Here is an 18,538-nt window from a genome sequence, read left to right on the forward strand (position 1 = left end):
TTGCCTGTGATAGTGGAGGGGAGGCTTAGGTGGTACGAGGCTAGTGCTGATGGTGGAAAGCTGGGGTTCCTCCCTCCTGCCAGCCTCCTTCCATGCCCTGATCAAGTTTCCTTTCATGAAACGAAATGAGGAAGACGATCATGCCAGGAAGCCTTCTCAGGCAGTTTTCTTGCTCTTAGGCGGCGTTTCACAACTCCTACTCCCTGCCAGTGGTGACCAGTGCCATCCCTCTCTCAGAGCCCTGCCCCCAACCCATCCGGTTTGAGAACCTTGGCAGAGGAGTGGGGGTGACGAGCGGAACAGGCTCCTAGACCGACTTGGCAGTGAAGACTGCCAGGCCCCGCTGTCCTGGGGGCACAACTGTCACGGCTTCCACCTCCCCACCCCCACGGGTAGGCTTCTGGAAGTGGATCTCCAAGACGTCCTGCAGCTCCGGGCCGTCCAGGACGTCAGGAATGTTGAGCACCAGCACCGACTGGGGCACAGGCTGGGACCTGACCTGGAAAAGGAGCCGGGAGATGGGCCAAGGCTCATGCAAGTTGGACGGAGTTGAAGGGGTGGGGAGGTGGAAAGAGCGGTGGTGACCATGGGGGTACAGGAGCGGGCAGGAGGCCGAGAGAGGTCGGCAGAGGGTAGGTCAGTGGGGTTTGAGGACTGTGGGCAGGGTTCTGGCCGACGGACAAGTCACCAGACCCCATTCTCCACCCTCCCACTTACCTCGGCCTTCTGGATCTCCCCGCTCACGTAGGGAGAGACTGTCAGAGGGAACTGCTGCTTACCCAGTGGCACTGAGAACTGACCCTTCTGGCACAGCTGCTGGGCCACTGCAGGGACAGGGAGCGGGGGACCTTCAGCATTAGGGGCTCTCCGTTCCCATGGCCTGATGCCTCTGCTCTCCTCTCACCCATAAGGCCCTTACCTTCATCCTTAGTGAAGCCCAGCACAACACCCCCTTGTAGCAGTTCCCGTGTCTCCACATCACCACCCCCGTTCTTGGTCTTGCCAAAGAAGATCTCCAGCTTGTCCAGCAGCTCCTCTTCACTCAGCTTGAGCCCAGCAGGAATCCCACTGACGAACACTTTCTTATCACTCATCTGGCTGGCCACCTAGCAGGAGACAGGAGGGAGCGGTTCCAAGCACAGCCCCATTCTCTTGTGCCCAGGTGTCTGGGGCCCCCTGCATGTGCCAGGACCCTGCCATTTTGTCACCTGGATGGTGGTCAGCATGGGCAGCTCCAAGGGCTGGACCTGCACCCGCAGCCGGAACTCTTCCATATCGATCGTATGCTCCTTTTGCTGCAGCACTTGCTTGGCCACTGGGTCAGGGGAACAGGGTCAGTACTAGGAAACCTCCCAGCCTCCCTCTCAAGGTTTCCCCAAGCTCACCATTGGGGTCATCAAAGGTGACCAGAGCAGAGCCTCCAGGCAGAGGGTAACAGATCTGCAGGTTGGAGACCACAGACTTGGCCATTTCCCTGCCCTGCTGAATGTGTCCTCGGAATACCAGGGGGACCTCAGGCATTGGGAATGGGACCTGGATGTGGGGGAGGAGAGGTTGATGGAGACCTCAGGGTTGGGAGGTTCCCAGGAGGAAAGCACCCCTTCATGTGACTGATGCTGAGAGCCAGGAAGGAACACATTACTGAAAGGAGAGCTGGATAAATAAGTGAATGAATGCAGATCAAGCAGGTGCTGGCACTTGCCATACAAAATCTTTTTTTTTGGGGGGGGGGTTGCCCACAGTATGTGTAAGTTCTTAGGCCAGGGATCGAACCTGCGTCACTGCTGTAACCAGAGTCAAAGTGACAACTCCAGATCCTTAACTTCTAGACCACCAGGTAATTCTCTACATTAAAAAAACAAGGAGTTCTCGTCTTGGCGCAGTGGTTAATGAATCCAACTAGGAACCATGAGGTTTCGGGTTCGATCCCTGGCCTTGCTCAGTGGGTTAACGATCCGGTGTTGCCGTGAGCTGTGATGTAGGTTGCAGACGTGGCTCGGATCCTGCGTTGCTGTGGCTCTGGCATAGGCTGGCGGCTACAGCTCTGATTTGACCCCTAGCCTGGGAACCTCCATGTGCCGTGGGAGCGGCCCAAGAAATGGCAAAAAGACAAAAAAAAAAAAAAAAAAAAAAAAACGAAACAAAACAAAAACTTGGAGGTCTTGTCATGGCTCAGTGGTTGACGAACCCGACTGGGAACCATGAGGTTGCGGGTTTGATCCCTAGCCTTGCTCAATGGGTTAAGGATCCAGCATTGCCATGAGCTGTGGTGCAGGTCACAGACATGGCTAGAATTCCGAGTTGCTGTGACTCTGGCGCAGGCCAGCAGCTGTAGCTCTGATTAGTCCCCTGGCCTGGGAACCTCCATATGCCATAGGTGTGGCCCTAAAAAGCAAAAAAAAAAACAAAAACAAAAACAAAAAACTTAGTTTGTACTCACACAAGCTTGTGAGGTAGGTAGGTAGGTCTACTTTGCAGAGAAGCAAACAGGTTCAGAGAGTTCAAGTAACACATTTGAGGTCCCACAGCAAGGAAATGGCAGAGTGAAACTAGGACTGCCCAACTCTTTCTACCAGGCCACAGGCCCTCCCAGCTTACCTTGTCTGGTGGGAAGCTTTCTCTGTCCCTGAGCTTCATTTTCAGCTGCTGCAGCTCCCACAGCCTCATCTTTAGTTGGGCCTGTTTCTTCTGAAGGGCATGGAGGGCCTGTTGGAGCAGAAGGGAACAACCAGACATCCATCTGCTTTCCAGAGAATGAATGAGCCAGAGGAAGGGGGCTCCTCTTTCAGACTCTCCAGGAACAGTGTTGATGCTCAGCCCAAGAACAACACAATCCCTTTATCCTGCCCTGGGCTCATCCTTGCCCAGCTTGACTGCCCTCATCTCAGTTGCTGTGAAGGGCAGGAGCCCTTTGCAGCAGCCAAGTCATTCCTGGAGATCTAGAGGTTAACAGACACTGTCGGAGCTCCTGCAACGAGGTAGTGGACATGCCGCAGGGCAGTGGAAGACAAGGGTCCAGCCCTTAGATCTGTCTAAGCCAATTCAGGACAGTGCACAATCATGTAACTGATGGCAGAGGACAGCAGGAGTTTAGAGGAGGGACAGTCCCAAAGGGTTAACACAGTTAGGGAGGCCTTGAGGAGGAGTTAAGTTGCAAGACATCATAAGACTATCAGCTGGAGTTCCCGTTGTGGCTCAGCAGGTTACAAACCTGACTAGGATTCACAAGGACACAGATTCGATAGCTGGCCTCGCTCAGTGGGTTAAGGATCTGGTGTTGCTGTGCCCTGTGGTGCATGTCACAAACTTGGCTCAGATCTGGCATTGCTGCGGCTGTGGTGTAGGCCAGCAGCTGTAGCTCTGAGTCGACCCCTAGCCTGGGAACTTTCATATGCTGCAGGTACGGCCCTAAAAAGAAAAAGAGAAAAGAGAAAAAACAAAAAAGACTATCAGCTAACATTTATTAGTCATTTACTGTATGTCAGGCACTGTGCTAAACCCGCATGTATTTGTTTATTATTTATTTAGGCCGTGCCCACAGGATATGAACGTTCCTGGGCCAAGGACTAAACCTAGGCTACAGCAGCGACCCAAGCTACAGCAGTAACAATGCCAGATCCTTAACTCACTGAGCCACAAGAGAACTCCAGTTGCTAAACTCTTTTAATGGATTTTTTTTTGTTTTTTTTGCTTTTTAGGGCCGCATCTGTGGTATATGGAGGTTCGCAGGCTAGGGGACTAATTGGAGCTACAGCTGCCAGCCTACGCCAGAGTCACAGCAACGCCAGATCCAAGCCACGTCTGCGACCTACACCACAGCTCACGGCAATGCCAGATCCTGGCCACTGAGCAAGGCCAGGTATTGAACCCGAAACCTGATGGTTCCTAGTCAGATTCGTTTCTACTGCGCCACAATGGGAACTCCTTTTTTTAACGGATTATATAGCTCAGGTCTTGTTAACAACTTTATAAAATAAGCACCCTTTTCTCCTTATTTTGCAGATGAGGGAACTGAAGATCAGAGAGGTCAAGTGACTTGCCTGAAGTCATTTGACCCTAGGTAGAGTGACTCTAGACTCTCAATCTATGCTTTATAGTGAAGAAATCAAACTAAGAGTTGGGGAGTAATTTACCCCCTATCTCCCCAGCTTGTCCCATGACTGCCACCCTTTCCACTGTACCAAGCAGCCATTCAGGCTCGGTGTGATTTGGAGCCCGTCCAGAGAGAGAAAGCTGACAACACGAGCAGGGGAATGACACCAGGATGGGAATAAATGCACCTTTGTTTGTGGGATGGAGCGCTCACCCTGTGGTTGGAAGCCTGATAAATAAGGTCAGCTCAGGGAAGTGTGAGCTCACTGGGGAGGACGGGACTCTGTCCTGGCCATGTCTGTATCCCCAGTGTTCAGCAGAGTCCCTGGCACAAAAAGGCATTCAGTAAATGTGTGCCGAATGAATGAATGGAGTGAATGAATGAAGTGAACAAATGACTGAAGGGGAGCATATTACAGAGAGTATTGAATAATTCAGCGTGAGATCACTCCATTTTAAGCAGAGAAAAACTAGGGCTTGACCAAATACTGCTGGTTAATGAGTAATGAGAAATAATCAGGGAGTGTAAACTCAGTGACTTTAAGGGTCAGAGAGATGACATCAATGAGTCAGGGGAGCCAGTGTAGTATGATATATGGAGGTGGTGACTATGATATCCTGGAGACAGCATGTCCCCACTGAAGTGGAACTCTTCTCAGCTCTAGCCAGGTGTTTTCACATGGGGATGTTGTTTCAGAATCCTATATCTTCCATTTATAAAGGAAGTCAGAAATCCAGATTTTTTTGTCCTTTGTCCTTATAGGGCCATACCAGCGGCATATGGAGGTTCCCAGACTAGGGGTGGAATCGGAGCTGTTGCTGCCAGCCTACGCCACAGCAACAGCAACTCGGGATCCGAGCCTCGTCTGTGACCTATACCACAGCTCATGGCAACATCAGATCCTTAACCCACTGAGCCAGGCCAGGGATCGAATCCGAAACCTCATGGTTCCTAGTCAGATTTGTTTCCACTGCACCATGATGGGAACTCCTGGATTTTTATTTGAAAAACATTTTTTTTTTTTTTTAATGCTGCACCTGCAGCATGTGGAAATTCCCAGGGTAGGGGTCAAACGGGAGCTACAGTTGTTGGGCTACGTCACAGACACAGCAATTTGGGATCCGAGCCACGTCTTCAACCTACACCACAGCTCACAGCAACCCTGGATCCTTAACCCACTGAGCGAGGCCAGGGATCGAACCTGCATCCTCATGCATCCTAGTTGGGTTTGTTAACCGCTGATCCACGAAGGGAACTCTCCAAATGAACATATTTATAAAACAGAAACAGACTTACAGACATAAAAAACAATCTTATGGTTACCAAGAGCGAAGGGAGGCAGATATCAATTAGGAGTTTGAGATTAACAGACACACATCACTCTATAAAATAAACAAGGACTTACTGTATAGCATAGAAAACTATATTCAAAAGAACGTTATATATATGTGCATATATATATATATACAGAGAGAGAGAAAACGGAACCAGTTTGCTGAACATCTGAAACAACATTGTAAATCAACTAGACTTTAAAAAAAAAAAAGAAAAAAAAAAAAGCTCTATCTGGCAGTGATCCGGCAGGATGAACTGGAGCAGCAGGAACTGTGGAGTGAGGAAAACAAACCCAGATTCTGTGGCTCTAACTCTCACAGATGTGACAGGAGCTGACCTCAGCCTCTGGCGGTGGGCACAAGGAGCACGTGCAGATAAATACATCACACGAGGAAAAGCCCCCAGACTCTGGATGTTTGCATTAAGGGGACAGAGGGGACAGACTGGAGAGACGATGCCAAGTTTGCAGACCTGCATGTCCAAGAGTTGGGTATGATGCCATGGACTGAGCAGGCAAGGGAAGAGGGCCAGTAGTCATTGGAGACCTGCTAAGTGCCAGGCACAGTTGGACTCCATCCCACTAAGTATCACAAAACTGCCTCCTGTCTTCAACTCTCAACTGAAACTTCTCTCTTACAGATTTCTTAAGGACAACACAGGCTGATTGTAGTCACTCTCTTGAATTCAACTACACGTGCTATTTATTTACATAACAGGATAACATGGTCTCTAAATGCAAACCAACATCCATCTGGTGCTCAAATAAAAAAAGAATGGAGTTCCTGTTGTGGCGCAGTGGTTAACGAATCCGACTAGGAACCGTGAGGTTGGGGGTTTGGTCCCTGCCCTTGCTCAGTGGGTTGACGATCCAGCATTGCTGTGAGCTGTTGCTGTGAGCTGTGGTGTAGGTTGCAGACGCGGCTCGGATCCCACGTTGCTGTGGCTCTGGCGTAGGCTGGTGGCTACGGCTCTGATTCAACCCCTAGCCTGGGAACCTCCATATGCTGTGGGAGCGGCCCAAGAAATAGCAAAAAAAAGAGACCAAAAAAAAAAAAAAAAAAGCCTCAAGTTCCCTGGTGGCCTAGCAGTTAAAGGACCTAGCGGTGTCACTGCGCTGGCTTGGGTCACGGCTGTGGCATGGGTTCAATCCCTGGCTTGGGAACTTCTGCATTCCATGGGCACAGCCAAAAACAAACAAACAAACAAACAAAAATGCCATGCACTCTACCTTGAGCTCATGGAGAGAGTGTAAATTCTGGATGCTTAGGGGTGAGTTAATGATTTGAGGTTCATTTGACTACATGCATTCTTCTGCCTTATTTGCCAAGTTTAGAACCTAACCACGCCTAAGATAAAATCTCATGCTATCTGTGTTCATCACAGCCGTATTGGGAGGCCGTTAGCATAACGGTTAAGAGCATAAATTTTGGGGCCAGACTTCTGTGGCTTACATCCAGATCCTCTTACTCCTGCAAGACAATGGGCAAGTTTATTTAACTCTCTGTGCCTTGATTTCTTCATCTGTAAAATGGGAATAGCAATTTTTACCTATATATAATTTTATTTGGGACAGGAGTTTATGGCACATAATGAGTGCTATGTTAAATGTTTTGAATTTATTTTATTTTTTGTCTTTTAGGGCCACACCCATGGCATATGGAATTTCCCAGGCTAGAGGTCGAATTGAAGCTGCAGCTACTGGCCTACATCACAGCCACAGCAATGCTGGATCCTTAACCCACTGAGTGAGGCCAGGGATTGAACCTGAGTCCTTATGGATACTAGTCGGCCTCTTTACCACTGAGCCCCGATGGGAATTCCTTTTTTTTTTTTTTTTTTTTTTTTTTTTTGGTCTTTTTTTTTGGAGGGGGCGGCGCTGCATCTGAGGCATATGAAATTTCCCAGGCTATGGGTCAAATCAGAGCTGCAGCTGCTGGCCTACACCACAGCCACAGCAACTTGGGATCCGAGCTGCTCCTGCAACCTACACCACAACTCATGGAAATGCCAGATCTTTAATCCACTGAGAGAGGCCAAGAATGGAAACCAAGTTGTCATGGATACCAGTCGGATTTGTTACCACTAAACCATGACAGGAACACCCTGTTTTGTATTTTAATAATCCCCATTTCATAGGTTAGGGACCTGGGATTTATCAAGGTTAATTTATTGGCCCAAATACGTCAAACCGAAGGCCGTTGAAGACACATAGGGTCAGGAATAAGACTTGGTGGATAGGACTCTGGGTTAGAAGAGTATGTGGTGATGGTGGAAGCCAAGAGGATGGGAATTCATTCAGGCACAGAGCCTTAAAAATGTGATCTTTCAAGATACTTAGGGGTGAGGAAAGATAAAGGAATGCAGAGAAGAAAAAGGCCTGATCAGAGATAAGCAGGGCCAGGGCCAGGGTTAGGAAGTGTCAGAGACACAAAGAAGGAGTGATGAAACAAGAGGCAAAAAAAGATGGGGGGGGGGAGGAGTTCCCATCGTGGCTCAGTGGTTAACGAATCCGACTGGGAACCATGAGGTTGTGGGTTCGATCCCTGCCCTTGCTCAGTGGGCTGAGGATCTGGCGTTGCCATGAGCTATGGTATAGGGTGCAGAGGCGGCTCAGATCCTGCGTTGCTGTGGCTCTGGCGTAGGCCAGTGGCAACAACTCCAATTAGACTCCTAACCTGGGAACCTCCATATGCCACGGGTGCGGCCCTAAAAAGATTAAAAAAAAAAAAAAGATGGGGGGAATTTCCTGGTGACCTAGGAGTTAAGGAATCGGTGTTGTCACTGCTGTGGCTCTAGTTCAATCCCTGGCCTGGGAACTTCCGAATGCCACGGGCACAGCCAAAAAAGAAAAAGTTTAAGTCGACTGATTGAACTTGCTGATGCACTGCAAGTAGGATGTGGAAGAAGAGACTGGGACAATGCTAAGCTGTCTGGCCTGAGCAACTGAGGAGAACGAGAGCCTTCTGCTGAGATGGGGATGCTGTGGGTGGAAGAGATTGGGGTTTATTTTGAATATCTTAGGGATGAAGTGCCTATGTGACTGAGAGGTACAGTGGTGGTCGCCTCTATTGCTGTATCATTCAGGGAACAGGTCCAGGCTGTGGGCATAAATTTGAGAATTACCCATGCAGAGATATTTAAAGTCACAAAACTAAATGAGATCGACAAGAAGAGGTCCAAGGGCTGATTTCTGGGGCATCCAACACTAAGGAATGAGAGGAACGAGGGAGAAACAGCCGGGGAGAATGCAGAGCAGTAGCGAGTGAAACCTGGGGAGGAGCAGGGGCGTGGAGGACCGCATGGTTAAGGAAGAGGAGCCTGCAGCTGTGCTGAGTGCTGCTAACAGGGCTGCAGGTGGCAGGAGAAACGATCACAGATTGAGCAACAAAAAAGCAGTCCTGCTTATGATAAGGAAATGCTCAGAATTCATGTATAAGGGTGATTATAGCTTTGTTTATGAAAGGAAAAAACCCTACATGTCCAAGGAGAAATAGCTAAATATAAAATACTATGCAGCAATTAAAAGACATAATAATGAATATTCAACATGAAAAAACGCTCACAATAAGCCAGAAAAGCAAAATATAAAACTGTATATAAATATGTTCCCTATCCTTTGATTTAAAACATTTTAATTCAAAAGGATATTTATTAATGCATAATAATGCACAAAAATTCTGGGAAGACAGATATCGCAATGTTATTAATAACAGAGGTTGTCTCTCAACAACAAATTTAGTGTGATTTTTTTTTGTGTGGCCGTGCCCACAGCATGCAGAAGTTTTCGGGCCAGGGATCGAAGCCACACCACAACAGTGACCTGAGCTGCAGCAGTGGCAATGACAGATCCTTAACCAGCTGAGCCACAGGGAACTCCCATATCCTATTTCTTGAACTGAAGGCAGAGACTAGGATTACAGAACCTTGAGCCTGGTCTTCATAGTCATCCAATAACCCACAAGGTACTCCAAATTTAGTGTGATTTAAAAAAATACAGCTTCCTTGAATCCAACTAGTATCCATGAGGATGCAGTTTTGATCCCTGGCTTTGCTTAGTGGGTGTGGCCCTGAAAAGCAAAAACAAACAAACAAACAAACAAAAAACCCCCCAAAAAACCCCGTTTCCTTTATCCACCTTCCTTCTTTCCTTATTTGTTTTTTTTTTTGGCTACACCCGTGGCATAGGCATATGGAAGTTCCTGAGCTGGGGATGGAACCTATGCCTCAATAGAGACCTTGCCACTGCAAAGACAACACTGGATCCTTAACTCGCTGCACCACATCAGGAACTCCTCTTGTTTCCTTTTAATGCAAAGGCCCTTTAAGAAAGCAGTTTTAGGAGTTCCCTTATGGTGCAGTGGCTTAAGGATCTGGTGTCACTGCTGTGGCCTTTGTTGTATGCCACGGTGCAGCCAAAAAAAAAAAAGAGAGAAGTTTTAGCAGAGAGATAGGAATAAGATGGGGGTGAATCAATATTGTCCTAGGGAACTGGGGTTCCAATATTATAAAGCGTTGGCAATATTAATGATAATCAATAAGCACTGAGCTCTTAGCATGTGCTAAGCAGTGTCCTCAGTTTTTACTGTATATTTTAGGGATTATTTAGTTTACTTCTTGCAGGTGGGTATTCTTGTGTTTGAAGCATTACTCTCATTCCCATTGTATAGATGAAGACATGGGTCTTGGATTGTAAACTTGAGAGAGGCTATAACTTGCCCAGGGCCACATAACTGGAGGAACCAGACAGGCCGGCTCTACAGCCTGTGGTCTTTCTTACTGCATTTAAGGGGCCTGAAAAATTTCCGAGCAAGAGACCTGTATATTTGTAACAGATGGGGTAGTATTAGGGAGAGAAAGACTCAAGAAGCCAGGAGGTTGAGATTCATTCATTCAACGGCTGTTTAATGAGTGCCTCCTGCGTGTCAGGCACAGTGCTAGGCAATGAGGACCAAGGATGATCAGGCTGAGACAGAGGACCCGCCCTCACAGGGCTTAGCCTAGCGTGAGCAGGGGCGTTCACGGGTTGGGAAAGGGGGGACCACAGCAGATGGGGGGAGATTAGTTCTTAGAAAGGGAACATTTCTCCCTCTCACCGTGAAGAGAGCCCAAGGTTAAGCAAAAATGAAAATATAAGGAGAGGAGGAATTTGTTGGAGAAGATCTCAGGAGATAAAAGTGTGAGCAATTCTTAAGCTTTTAGAATTATCATTAGATCCATTCTAAAACTTTTGGGGTCACAGAACCCTTGGAGTATCTAATGAAAATCATGGATTCTCTCCAGAAAAACACACATTCACACAAGGAATTCATGAGCTCCAGAGACGCACGTTATAGAAGGGACTTTGAGGCATAGTGAGGTAATCCCAGCTGTGTCTCTCTCTAGATCTTCAGCAGGTCTAAGAGATGGGCAGGGAGAGGCTTGGCACAGAGATACCTGAAAGTTCCCGGCCAAGAAGTGCTCCTCTGCTCCCCTGCCCCCTGCCCCCCATACCCTCCTCCTCACCGACATGAGTCTGGGGTCCGGTTGGCAAGAACAGAGTTTTCAGAGCTGGGCACAGAGTGGCAGAGCTTGCACCCTCCCAGGTCAGAGCCTGAAATAAAACTTCTACGAATCTCATGCAGTCTCTTTGCTTTCACTTTCATTTTGGTGAAGTTCCCGTCCTTCTGCACTCCACCCCCAGGAGGCTTCCTGGTCTTGAACTCAACTTCCCCCAGCTATGAGGCCTCGGGGGAAGCTACCTCACCAGCAACGACATGTATTTATATTTCTGGCCTTGCCCAAGGGATGCTGAAGTTCAGGGGCCAGGAATCAAACACGCACCCAAGCAGTGACCCAAGGCACAGCAGTGACTCTGGATCCTTAACCCATGTGCCACCGGGAACTCCTCAAGCAACTATAAATTGCTGGCCCCAATCAACCATTCATTCCCAGCCTAGCAATCCCAGCACAGGCTGCACAAGCCTTTTGGTAGAATTTTGTCTTTTTTTTTTTTTCCCTTTTTAAGGCCATCTCCTGGGGCATATGGAGGTTCCCAGGCTAGGGGTCGAAACTGAGATATAGCTGCTGGCCTACACCCCATCCACACCAAGACCAGATTTGAACCACATCTATTACTTACACCACAGCTCACTGCAGCTGGATCCTTAATCCACTGAGCAAGGTCAGGGATCAAATCTGCTTCCTCATGGATGCTAGTCAGATTCCTTTCTGCTGAGCCCCAGGGGAACTCCTGTCTGCTTTTTTTTTTTTTTTTTTTCGGTCTTTTTGCCTTTTCTAGGGCCGCTCCCGCAGCATATGGAGGCTCCCAGGCTAGGGGTCTAATTGGAGCTGTAGCCACTGGCCACAGCCACAGCAACTGGGGATCAAAGCCGCATCTGCGACCTACACCACAGCTCATGACAACACCGGTTCCTTAACCCACTGAGCGAGGCCAGGGATTGAACTCGAAACCTCATAGTTCCTAATTGGATTCGTTTTCACTACACCACGACAGGAACTCCTGATCTTGGGCTTTTAGGTGGAGTGGAAAAGAATTTGAATTTTCAGTCCGAGGAGGGTTTTGTGACTCTGAGTAGGCAAGCTACCTAACAGGGACATCCTACACCTAATGGCTAATCAATTGACACATGATTTCTATTTATCTTCTAGCCCAGGATTTCCACAAAGTAATTTACTGAGCCCCTTTCTCAATCCACTTGCCCCCAACCTAGATGGAAGTGTGCCAAGTATGGAGTTTGGCAGATAGACCAGCTTTAATCCTGATTCCATTTAGTGATTTAAAACTGGCTCAGCTGGAGCCTATTTCAGCAGTAAAACCTGGCCAGTTAAATGGCCAATGAATAAAATGTTTCTGCAAGTGGTGACAACCCAGTGCCCAAGTCCCTTGAATTACACCATTTCTCGCCAATCACTGTCAGCCAGACCATTTAGGAGAGCTCCCCCCGGCCCCACCAGGGCTCAGGGCTTCATTGCTGGTGTCCATCCCTATTTAGATATCTCCAGGATGGTCCTCATCTAAGCAGCACCAGCACCATGTGACAAGTTGCTAGAAATTCTTTTTTGGTCACAACTGTAGCAATGCCACATCTTTAACCCATTGCCACACAGGAACTTCCAAGTTGCTGGAAATTCTGACTTATCAGACCTGGCACTCTGGTTTAAAAAAATCACTTCAAGTTAATAAGTCTCAATCCAAAGTAGATGAAGTACACTCAGAGGGGCTTTTGGTTGTCACCAAATGAGGGTGGGGGAAGAGGGAGGGGCTCAGAATGTCTTAGGTTCTCTAGGGCCCAAGTCAGGGATGCTTAAAACAATTCCACACGGAAAAATGTCAGGCAAAAGGTTCAGTATATTTTATCCACTTAGGGCAGTTGGACCATTAAAACATTATGAGGCTGATGAAAGTAGTAGTCTAGGTCTCAAATGCAGATTTAGCTTTGGTATTTTACCACATCCCTGGATCTACCACCCAAGGTCTCTCACTGTATGAATGTTTTTTTCCCAGTCTAGTAATACAAGAAGCAGGCAGACACAGGGATATTTTCTTTTTTTTAATTTTAATGACCGAAATAAGACAGACCTAAAACCGCAGCTTCTGGAAGAACCATTTGTTCTTGCCGGTCTTGTATCTAGAAGGGGGGAAAAAGGGACACCAGTGAGGTGAGGAATGACATTAAGACAAAATTATCTTCACGGAGAACAGTGAAACTATATCCCATCATTCACCACCAAAGCCGACTTACCTCTCCTCGAACTTGACCTTGGCCTCTCGTCGGGCCTTGCGTTTGAGTGCAGGGTCTCTGAAGACATCCTTATTGACAACAGTTTTGTCCAAGGGGATATCCACGGAGTACCTGGGGACAATGGCAGAGGTAGGAGCAGCCCATATGCTGCCAAAGCTCTCACTATCCCCACCATGGGACACTGGTTGACTCCACAGGAACTATTATCAAAAACTGCTGGAGTTCCCATAGTGGCTCGGTGGTTAACAAACCCGACTAGGAACCACGAGGTTGTGGTTCAATCCCTGGCCTCGTTCGGTGGGTTAAAGGTCCAGCATTGTTGTGGCTCTGGCTAGGTCCGCAGCTATAGCTCCGATTAGACCCTTAGCCTGGCAACTTCCACATGCCGTGGGTGTGGCCCTAAAAAGACAAAAAACACCCCACCCCCAACAAGTTTTCTTGTGGCTAAGTGGGTTAAGGATCTAGTGTTGTCACTGCAGCACTTGGGTCATTGCTGTGGTATGGGATTGATCCCTGGCCCAGAACTTAGGCATGCCTCACGTGCGGCCAAAAAGGGAAAAACAAAACAAAACAAAAAACTGCTAAAGTCCTGATGATGTTCTTTGGAAACACCCAATTTTAATAAATTCATTTACATCGAGTCAAGCCACTGAAAAACTTCATTCTTGATTTTTCACAAGTACCTACCCTCTAATAACTACTATCCTTGCGTGGAAGAGGGCAATTCAGATCCTATGTCTGAGTTTACTGTGGCTGGAAAGAAATGGAAGAATCTTTACTCAACACTTAGATCAAGACAGGAAGAGATTTTTCGATCCAGCTTGGCCAAGTCAGGCAAGTCTCTAGACAACTGGAAACCACAGCCAAGGGGACAAATTGAAGATGATGTCTCCTCCCTACACTGGAGTGGCTATAAGGGTGTCTCCTTACTCAGCCGGCCAGAGAAAGGGAAAAGGTAGAAAAAGTCACTTTCATTCCCATTCTTGAAATGCTCACCTTGTGGGCATGAGGTGATTATAATTATAAACTTTCACAAAAGACTTAATCTTTGATCTCTTGGCAATTTTCTTCTTGCCCATGGCAGCTGTCACTTTGCGGGGATAGCGATCAATTCCAGCCACCAGAGCATGGCTGTAGGGTCGGTCTGAGGTGCCATCATCAATGTTCTGATTGAGCAAGGAGTACATTTGTTATTTATAATTACTTAAAAAAAAAAAAAAAAAAGAATTACTTCGTCATTGCTATTTACACCCTGAGCTAGATGTAGGGCGTGGATAAAGAATAACCCCACCCCATAAGTCTCTAAGACCCACTATTATAAAAACCATACAAAGCTAACATTTAAGTGCTATAGTAGTATATACCCAAAGAGTAATAGCAATAAGGGTGGTATCAATCATTCCTACCAGGAAGATGCTAAGTGACTATTTTGACTATGAAACAATTCCTTGCCAGCTGCAGCACCTAACACGCTGGCCATTATTGCTACTTAAAACCTTTGGATACAAGATGCGTTGCTGCCCCATTCAACTCCTACTTTTTACTTTGCAACTTTCTCTCTCAAAAGCTCCCATGTATTCACCTCCATCCCTTAACTCGCAATGCTCAGTGGGTAAGGCTCCAAACTAAGCCTCAAATTCCAAGCTGCAGCCCCTCTACCCTCCCCTCACCGATCCCCGGGATAAGAGGGCGCACAGGCTAGTACCTTTACGATGACCGCTTTGCGTCCGGAGTAGCGACCAGCCAGGACCAGCACCACCTTCCCGGGTTTCATGAACTTGCCCATTTCTGCAGAGGAAGGAGAAGGAGTCGCTCAGGAATCCGCAAGTTCAAGCGGTGGGCCCGAACTTCAGGCTGCGCTCACTGTCGCCTCAGCTCAGGCCGCTTGCGGGTCGTGCTCGCAGGACAGGATCCGGAACGAAGCCGCCAGACCCCAAGGGACAGAAAGTGTCGACACCAACCCCCAAGTCGACCCCCAGGCCGCGGATGGCGGCGGATTGGGAAACCCTACCCAAACCTCTACTCACCAGCAGCGACCACTCGGGGATACAGCGGAAAGGAAGAAAGAGTACTTCCGCTAACCTTTCACCCCGCGGAGGGTGATCTCACTTCCTGTCCCGCCCCTCAGGCTTCGCTCCCGCCCCATGCGTAGCGCTCCGAATCCGTGTTGAGGGCGGAAGAAGCTCTTAAGGGAATAGGAAGGCTTGGCAGCCTATTTATTCAAAACAAACTTTATTAGCAGCTGCAGCAGTAGACAGGGCAAAGGAGCTGTGCCTCCCTCGGAAGGCTTTTACCGAAAGGCAGCTGTCCACCGTCCCCCTGCCAGTAGTTCCTTTGTGTGGCGCTAGGAGGTGGGGGAGGCGCAGTTTGAAATTTACCTTTTTGCCTTGGAAGAGTCGGGAACGAAATGGGACATTCATAGTGCCAACTGTGTGCCCTGTCAGGCTAAGGAGGGAGAGACGAAAATCAATCGAATCAGAGTACTTGCCTTCAACATTTAAAGTCTACTGATGTCAGAGACATAACGGACTAGAATAGGAGAGAGAGATGAAGGACTTTACGGTGATGCCAGCAGCTGTATACCTTGTGTCAGACCCAGCTTATTTACATATGTTATCTCTTTTGATCCTCATAACAACACTAGGAGATGAAGCACTGTTATCTCCATTCTCCTGTTGAAGATCCTTTGGCTTAGAGAGGTTAAGTAACTTGCCCCAAATGCACAGTTAGTAAGTGATCAAGCTGGGGACGCAGACTCAAGCAGTCTTCCCGAGCCCATGCTGTTTACCCCGTCCCCAAACTGAGCACCTACTCTGTGTCAAGCAAGATGCTAGGCACTTTAGGTAGGTCAACTGCCTTTTTAATTCTCACAACTCTGCATCTTAGGTATTCCCATCACTCATTGGAAGTGTTTATTTTTTAAAAACCTAATTTTATTTATTTTTTGGCCGCACCTGCTGGCATGTGAAAGTTCCCCGACCAGGGACTGAACCCACACCGCAGCAGGGACCCAAGCTGCTGCAGTGAGGACATAGGATCTTTTAACCAATTGCACCACAAGGGAACTCCTGGAAGAGTGTTCTTAGATGGTTCTTTTTTTTTTAATTAAAGTGTGGTTGATTTACAATGTTGTGCCAATTTCTGCTGTACAGCAAATTATATGTACATATACACATTCCTTTTTTTTTTTTTTGGCCATACCTGAGGCATGCATATGTTCCTAGGCCAGGGATCAAAACTGTATACATTTCTCTTATTTTTGCTTTTTAGGGGCCAAACCTATGGCACATAGAAGTTCCCAGACTAGAGGTTGAATCAGAGATGCAGCTGCTGGCCTGTGCCATAGCCATGCCAGATGTGAGCCATGTCTGAGACCTATACTGCAACTCTCAGCAACACGGGATCCTTAACCCACTGATCGAGGTCAGGGATCAAACCCACATCATCATGGATATTAGTAGGGTTCATTACCACTGAGCCACAGTGGAACTCCCTACATTCTTTTATATTCTTTTCCATTATGGTCTATCCCAGATTGGATGTAGTTCCCTGTTCTATACAGTAAGACTTTGCTGTTTATCAATTCTAAATGTAATGGTTTGCATCTACTAACTCCAAACTCCCAATCTATCCCACTCCCTCCCTCCTCCCACTTGGCAGCCATGGTCTGTGCTCTATTAGATGTTTTTTTTTTTTTTTTCAGATGTTATTATGAACTTTTTTTTTTTTGTCTTTTTGCCATTTCTTGGGCCGCTCCCACAGCATATGGAGGTTCCCAGGCTAGGGGTCTAATCGGAGCTGTAGCCACCAGCCTACGCCAGAGCCACAGCAACTCGGAATCCGAGCCGCGTCTGCAACCTACACCACAGCTCATGGCAACGCCGGATCCTTAACCCACCGAGCAAGGGCAGGGACCGAACCCGCAACCTCATGGTTCCTAGTCGATTCGTTAACCACTGCGCCACAACGGGAACTCCCTGAACTTATTTTCTTTAATGATTTCTATTTTTTTCCATTATAGCTGGTTTACTAGATGGTTTTTTAGGTGTCTTCCGAGTTAAAAAGAAAGAGAAACCATCTTACAGTTTATGCTCATCTGAACACTGACAAATCTATAGGATTGGTCTTGGGCAAGTTGTGGGAACAATCAAGGTTTCATCATTTCTCTTCTTGAGGCTCTCCAGGGACCAGTTACCCCTGCAGCTCTCAGGACCTTGTTTCAATGGTTTATCACCCTAACTATGTACTTAGAGTCCTATAGTCAGTGAAAATGGTTTCTGCTTTCATTTGGAAGATATTTCAGAGTTGGAAAGGACCTCAGAGATCAGCTTCTCTGTCCTCTCAAAGATGAGAGGACAGTTCTAGAGCAGCAAAGTCAGAGTTGGTGGCGCAGAGCAGGGTCCCCCCATTCCCAAGCTGGTGCTTTTCCCACCCCGCCACACGACCCTGGCCTCTTCCACCTCCATTGTCTTCTCTCAGCCTCCTGATCTGCTTCTGCCTCTTTTGGTTTCTCTCTTGGAAAATAGAAACCAAACCCTGAAATCTTATTGTCTTGAACTCTTCTCTCATACTAAAACTCTTCAAATCAAGCCAGCAACTAAATCCTATGAATTTTTTTTGGCTTTGCCCGCAGTGAACTGCCACAGCAGAGACAACACTGGAGCCTTAACCTGCTGAGACACTGGGGAAATCCCCTAAATCCTGAGTTTGCCATGTATTTTAAATCTTTTTTTCCTATCCTTTTTCACCTGCTCCCTAACTGATCCAGCCTCAGTCCTTTCTCTGGTCCCTCCTCAAAATTTTGTGTGGGTCACAATTGCTTGGGATGCTTATCAAAGATGCATCACCATGGAGTTCCTGTTGTAGCTCAGTGGGTTACTAACCTGACTAGTACCCATGAGGATGCCGGTTTGATTCCTGGCCTCACTCTGTGGGTTAAGGATCCATGTTCCCATGAGCTGTGATGTAGGAACCAGACATGGCTTGGATCCCGCATTGCTGTGGCTGTGGCCCCCAAGAGACAAAAAAAGAGAAAAGAAGAGGGAGGGAGGAAGAAAGAAAAGAAAAGGAAGAAATGATACTGGGGTGATCCAGGGTTATACCATATAGCTATAGCACTTTTCACCCACCCCCCCATATGGTATCCAGACAAGTGAATTGAAAAATGCCAATTCCAAAAGTGGCATGTGTGGTGAGATCTGCTGTGGAGATAGGACTGCAGGCCTGGGCAAGACAGGATGGTAATGCCAAGGACACTTTTCAGTGTTTTGTTCAAGTGGGGGTGGGGGGAAACACCACCAAAGCTGAGTTGACCCAGGGCAGGGCGCAGAGAAGAGGCAGAGAGGCCAGGAGCCAGGCATTGCTCAGC

General features: G+C 47.7%; 2 protein-coding genes across 2 annotated transcripts; both read right to left on the reverse strand.

The window, feature by feature from the left end:
- Positions 142–11,086, reverse strand: IFI35 (interferon induced protein 35). Its single transcript, XM_003358024.3, has 7 exons — positions 10,931–11,086; positions 2,599–2,706; positions 1,386–1,533; positions 1,209–1,315; positions 920–1,106; positions 718–824; positions 142–499 (listed from the first exon to the last, which is right to left on the reverse strand). The coding sequence occupies exons 1-7, from the start codon at positions 10,934–10,936 to the stop codon at positions 308–310; spliced, it is 855 nt and encodes a 284-aa protein (XP_003358072.1). The 5' UTR covers positions 10,937–11,086; the 3' UTR covers positions 142–307.
- RPL27 (ribosomal protein L27) lies at positions 12,966–14,958 on the reverse strand (the record flags this gene model as incomplete). Its single annotated transcript, NM_001097479.1, is given in 4 exon segments — positions 12,966–13,056; positions 13,171–13,281; positions 14,167–14,336; positions 14,876–14,958. Coding segments are annotated over 4 exon segments (411 nt in total). The 3' UTR covers positions 12,966–13,007.

The sequence above is a fragment of the Sus scrofa genome, chromosome 12, assembly GCF_000003025.6.
Source record: "Sus scrofa isolate TJ Tabasco breed Duroc chromosome 12, Sscrofa11.1, whole genome shotgun sequence".
Lineage (NCBI taxonomy): Eukaryota > Metazoa > Chordata > Mammalia > Artiodactyla > Suidae > Sus > Sus scrofa.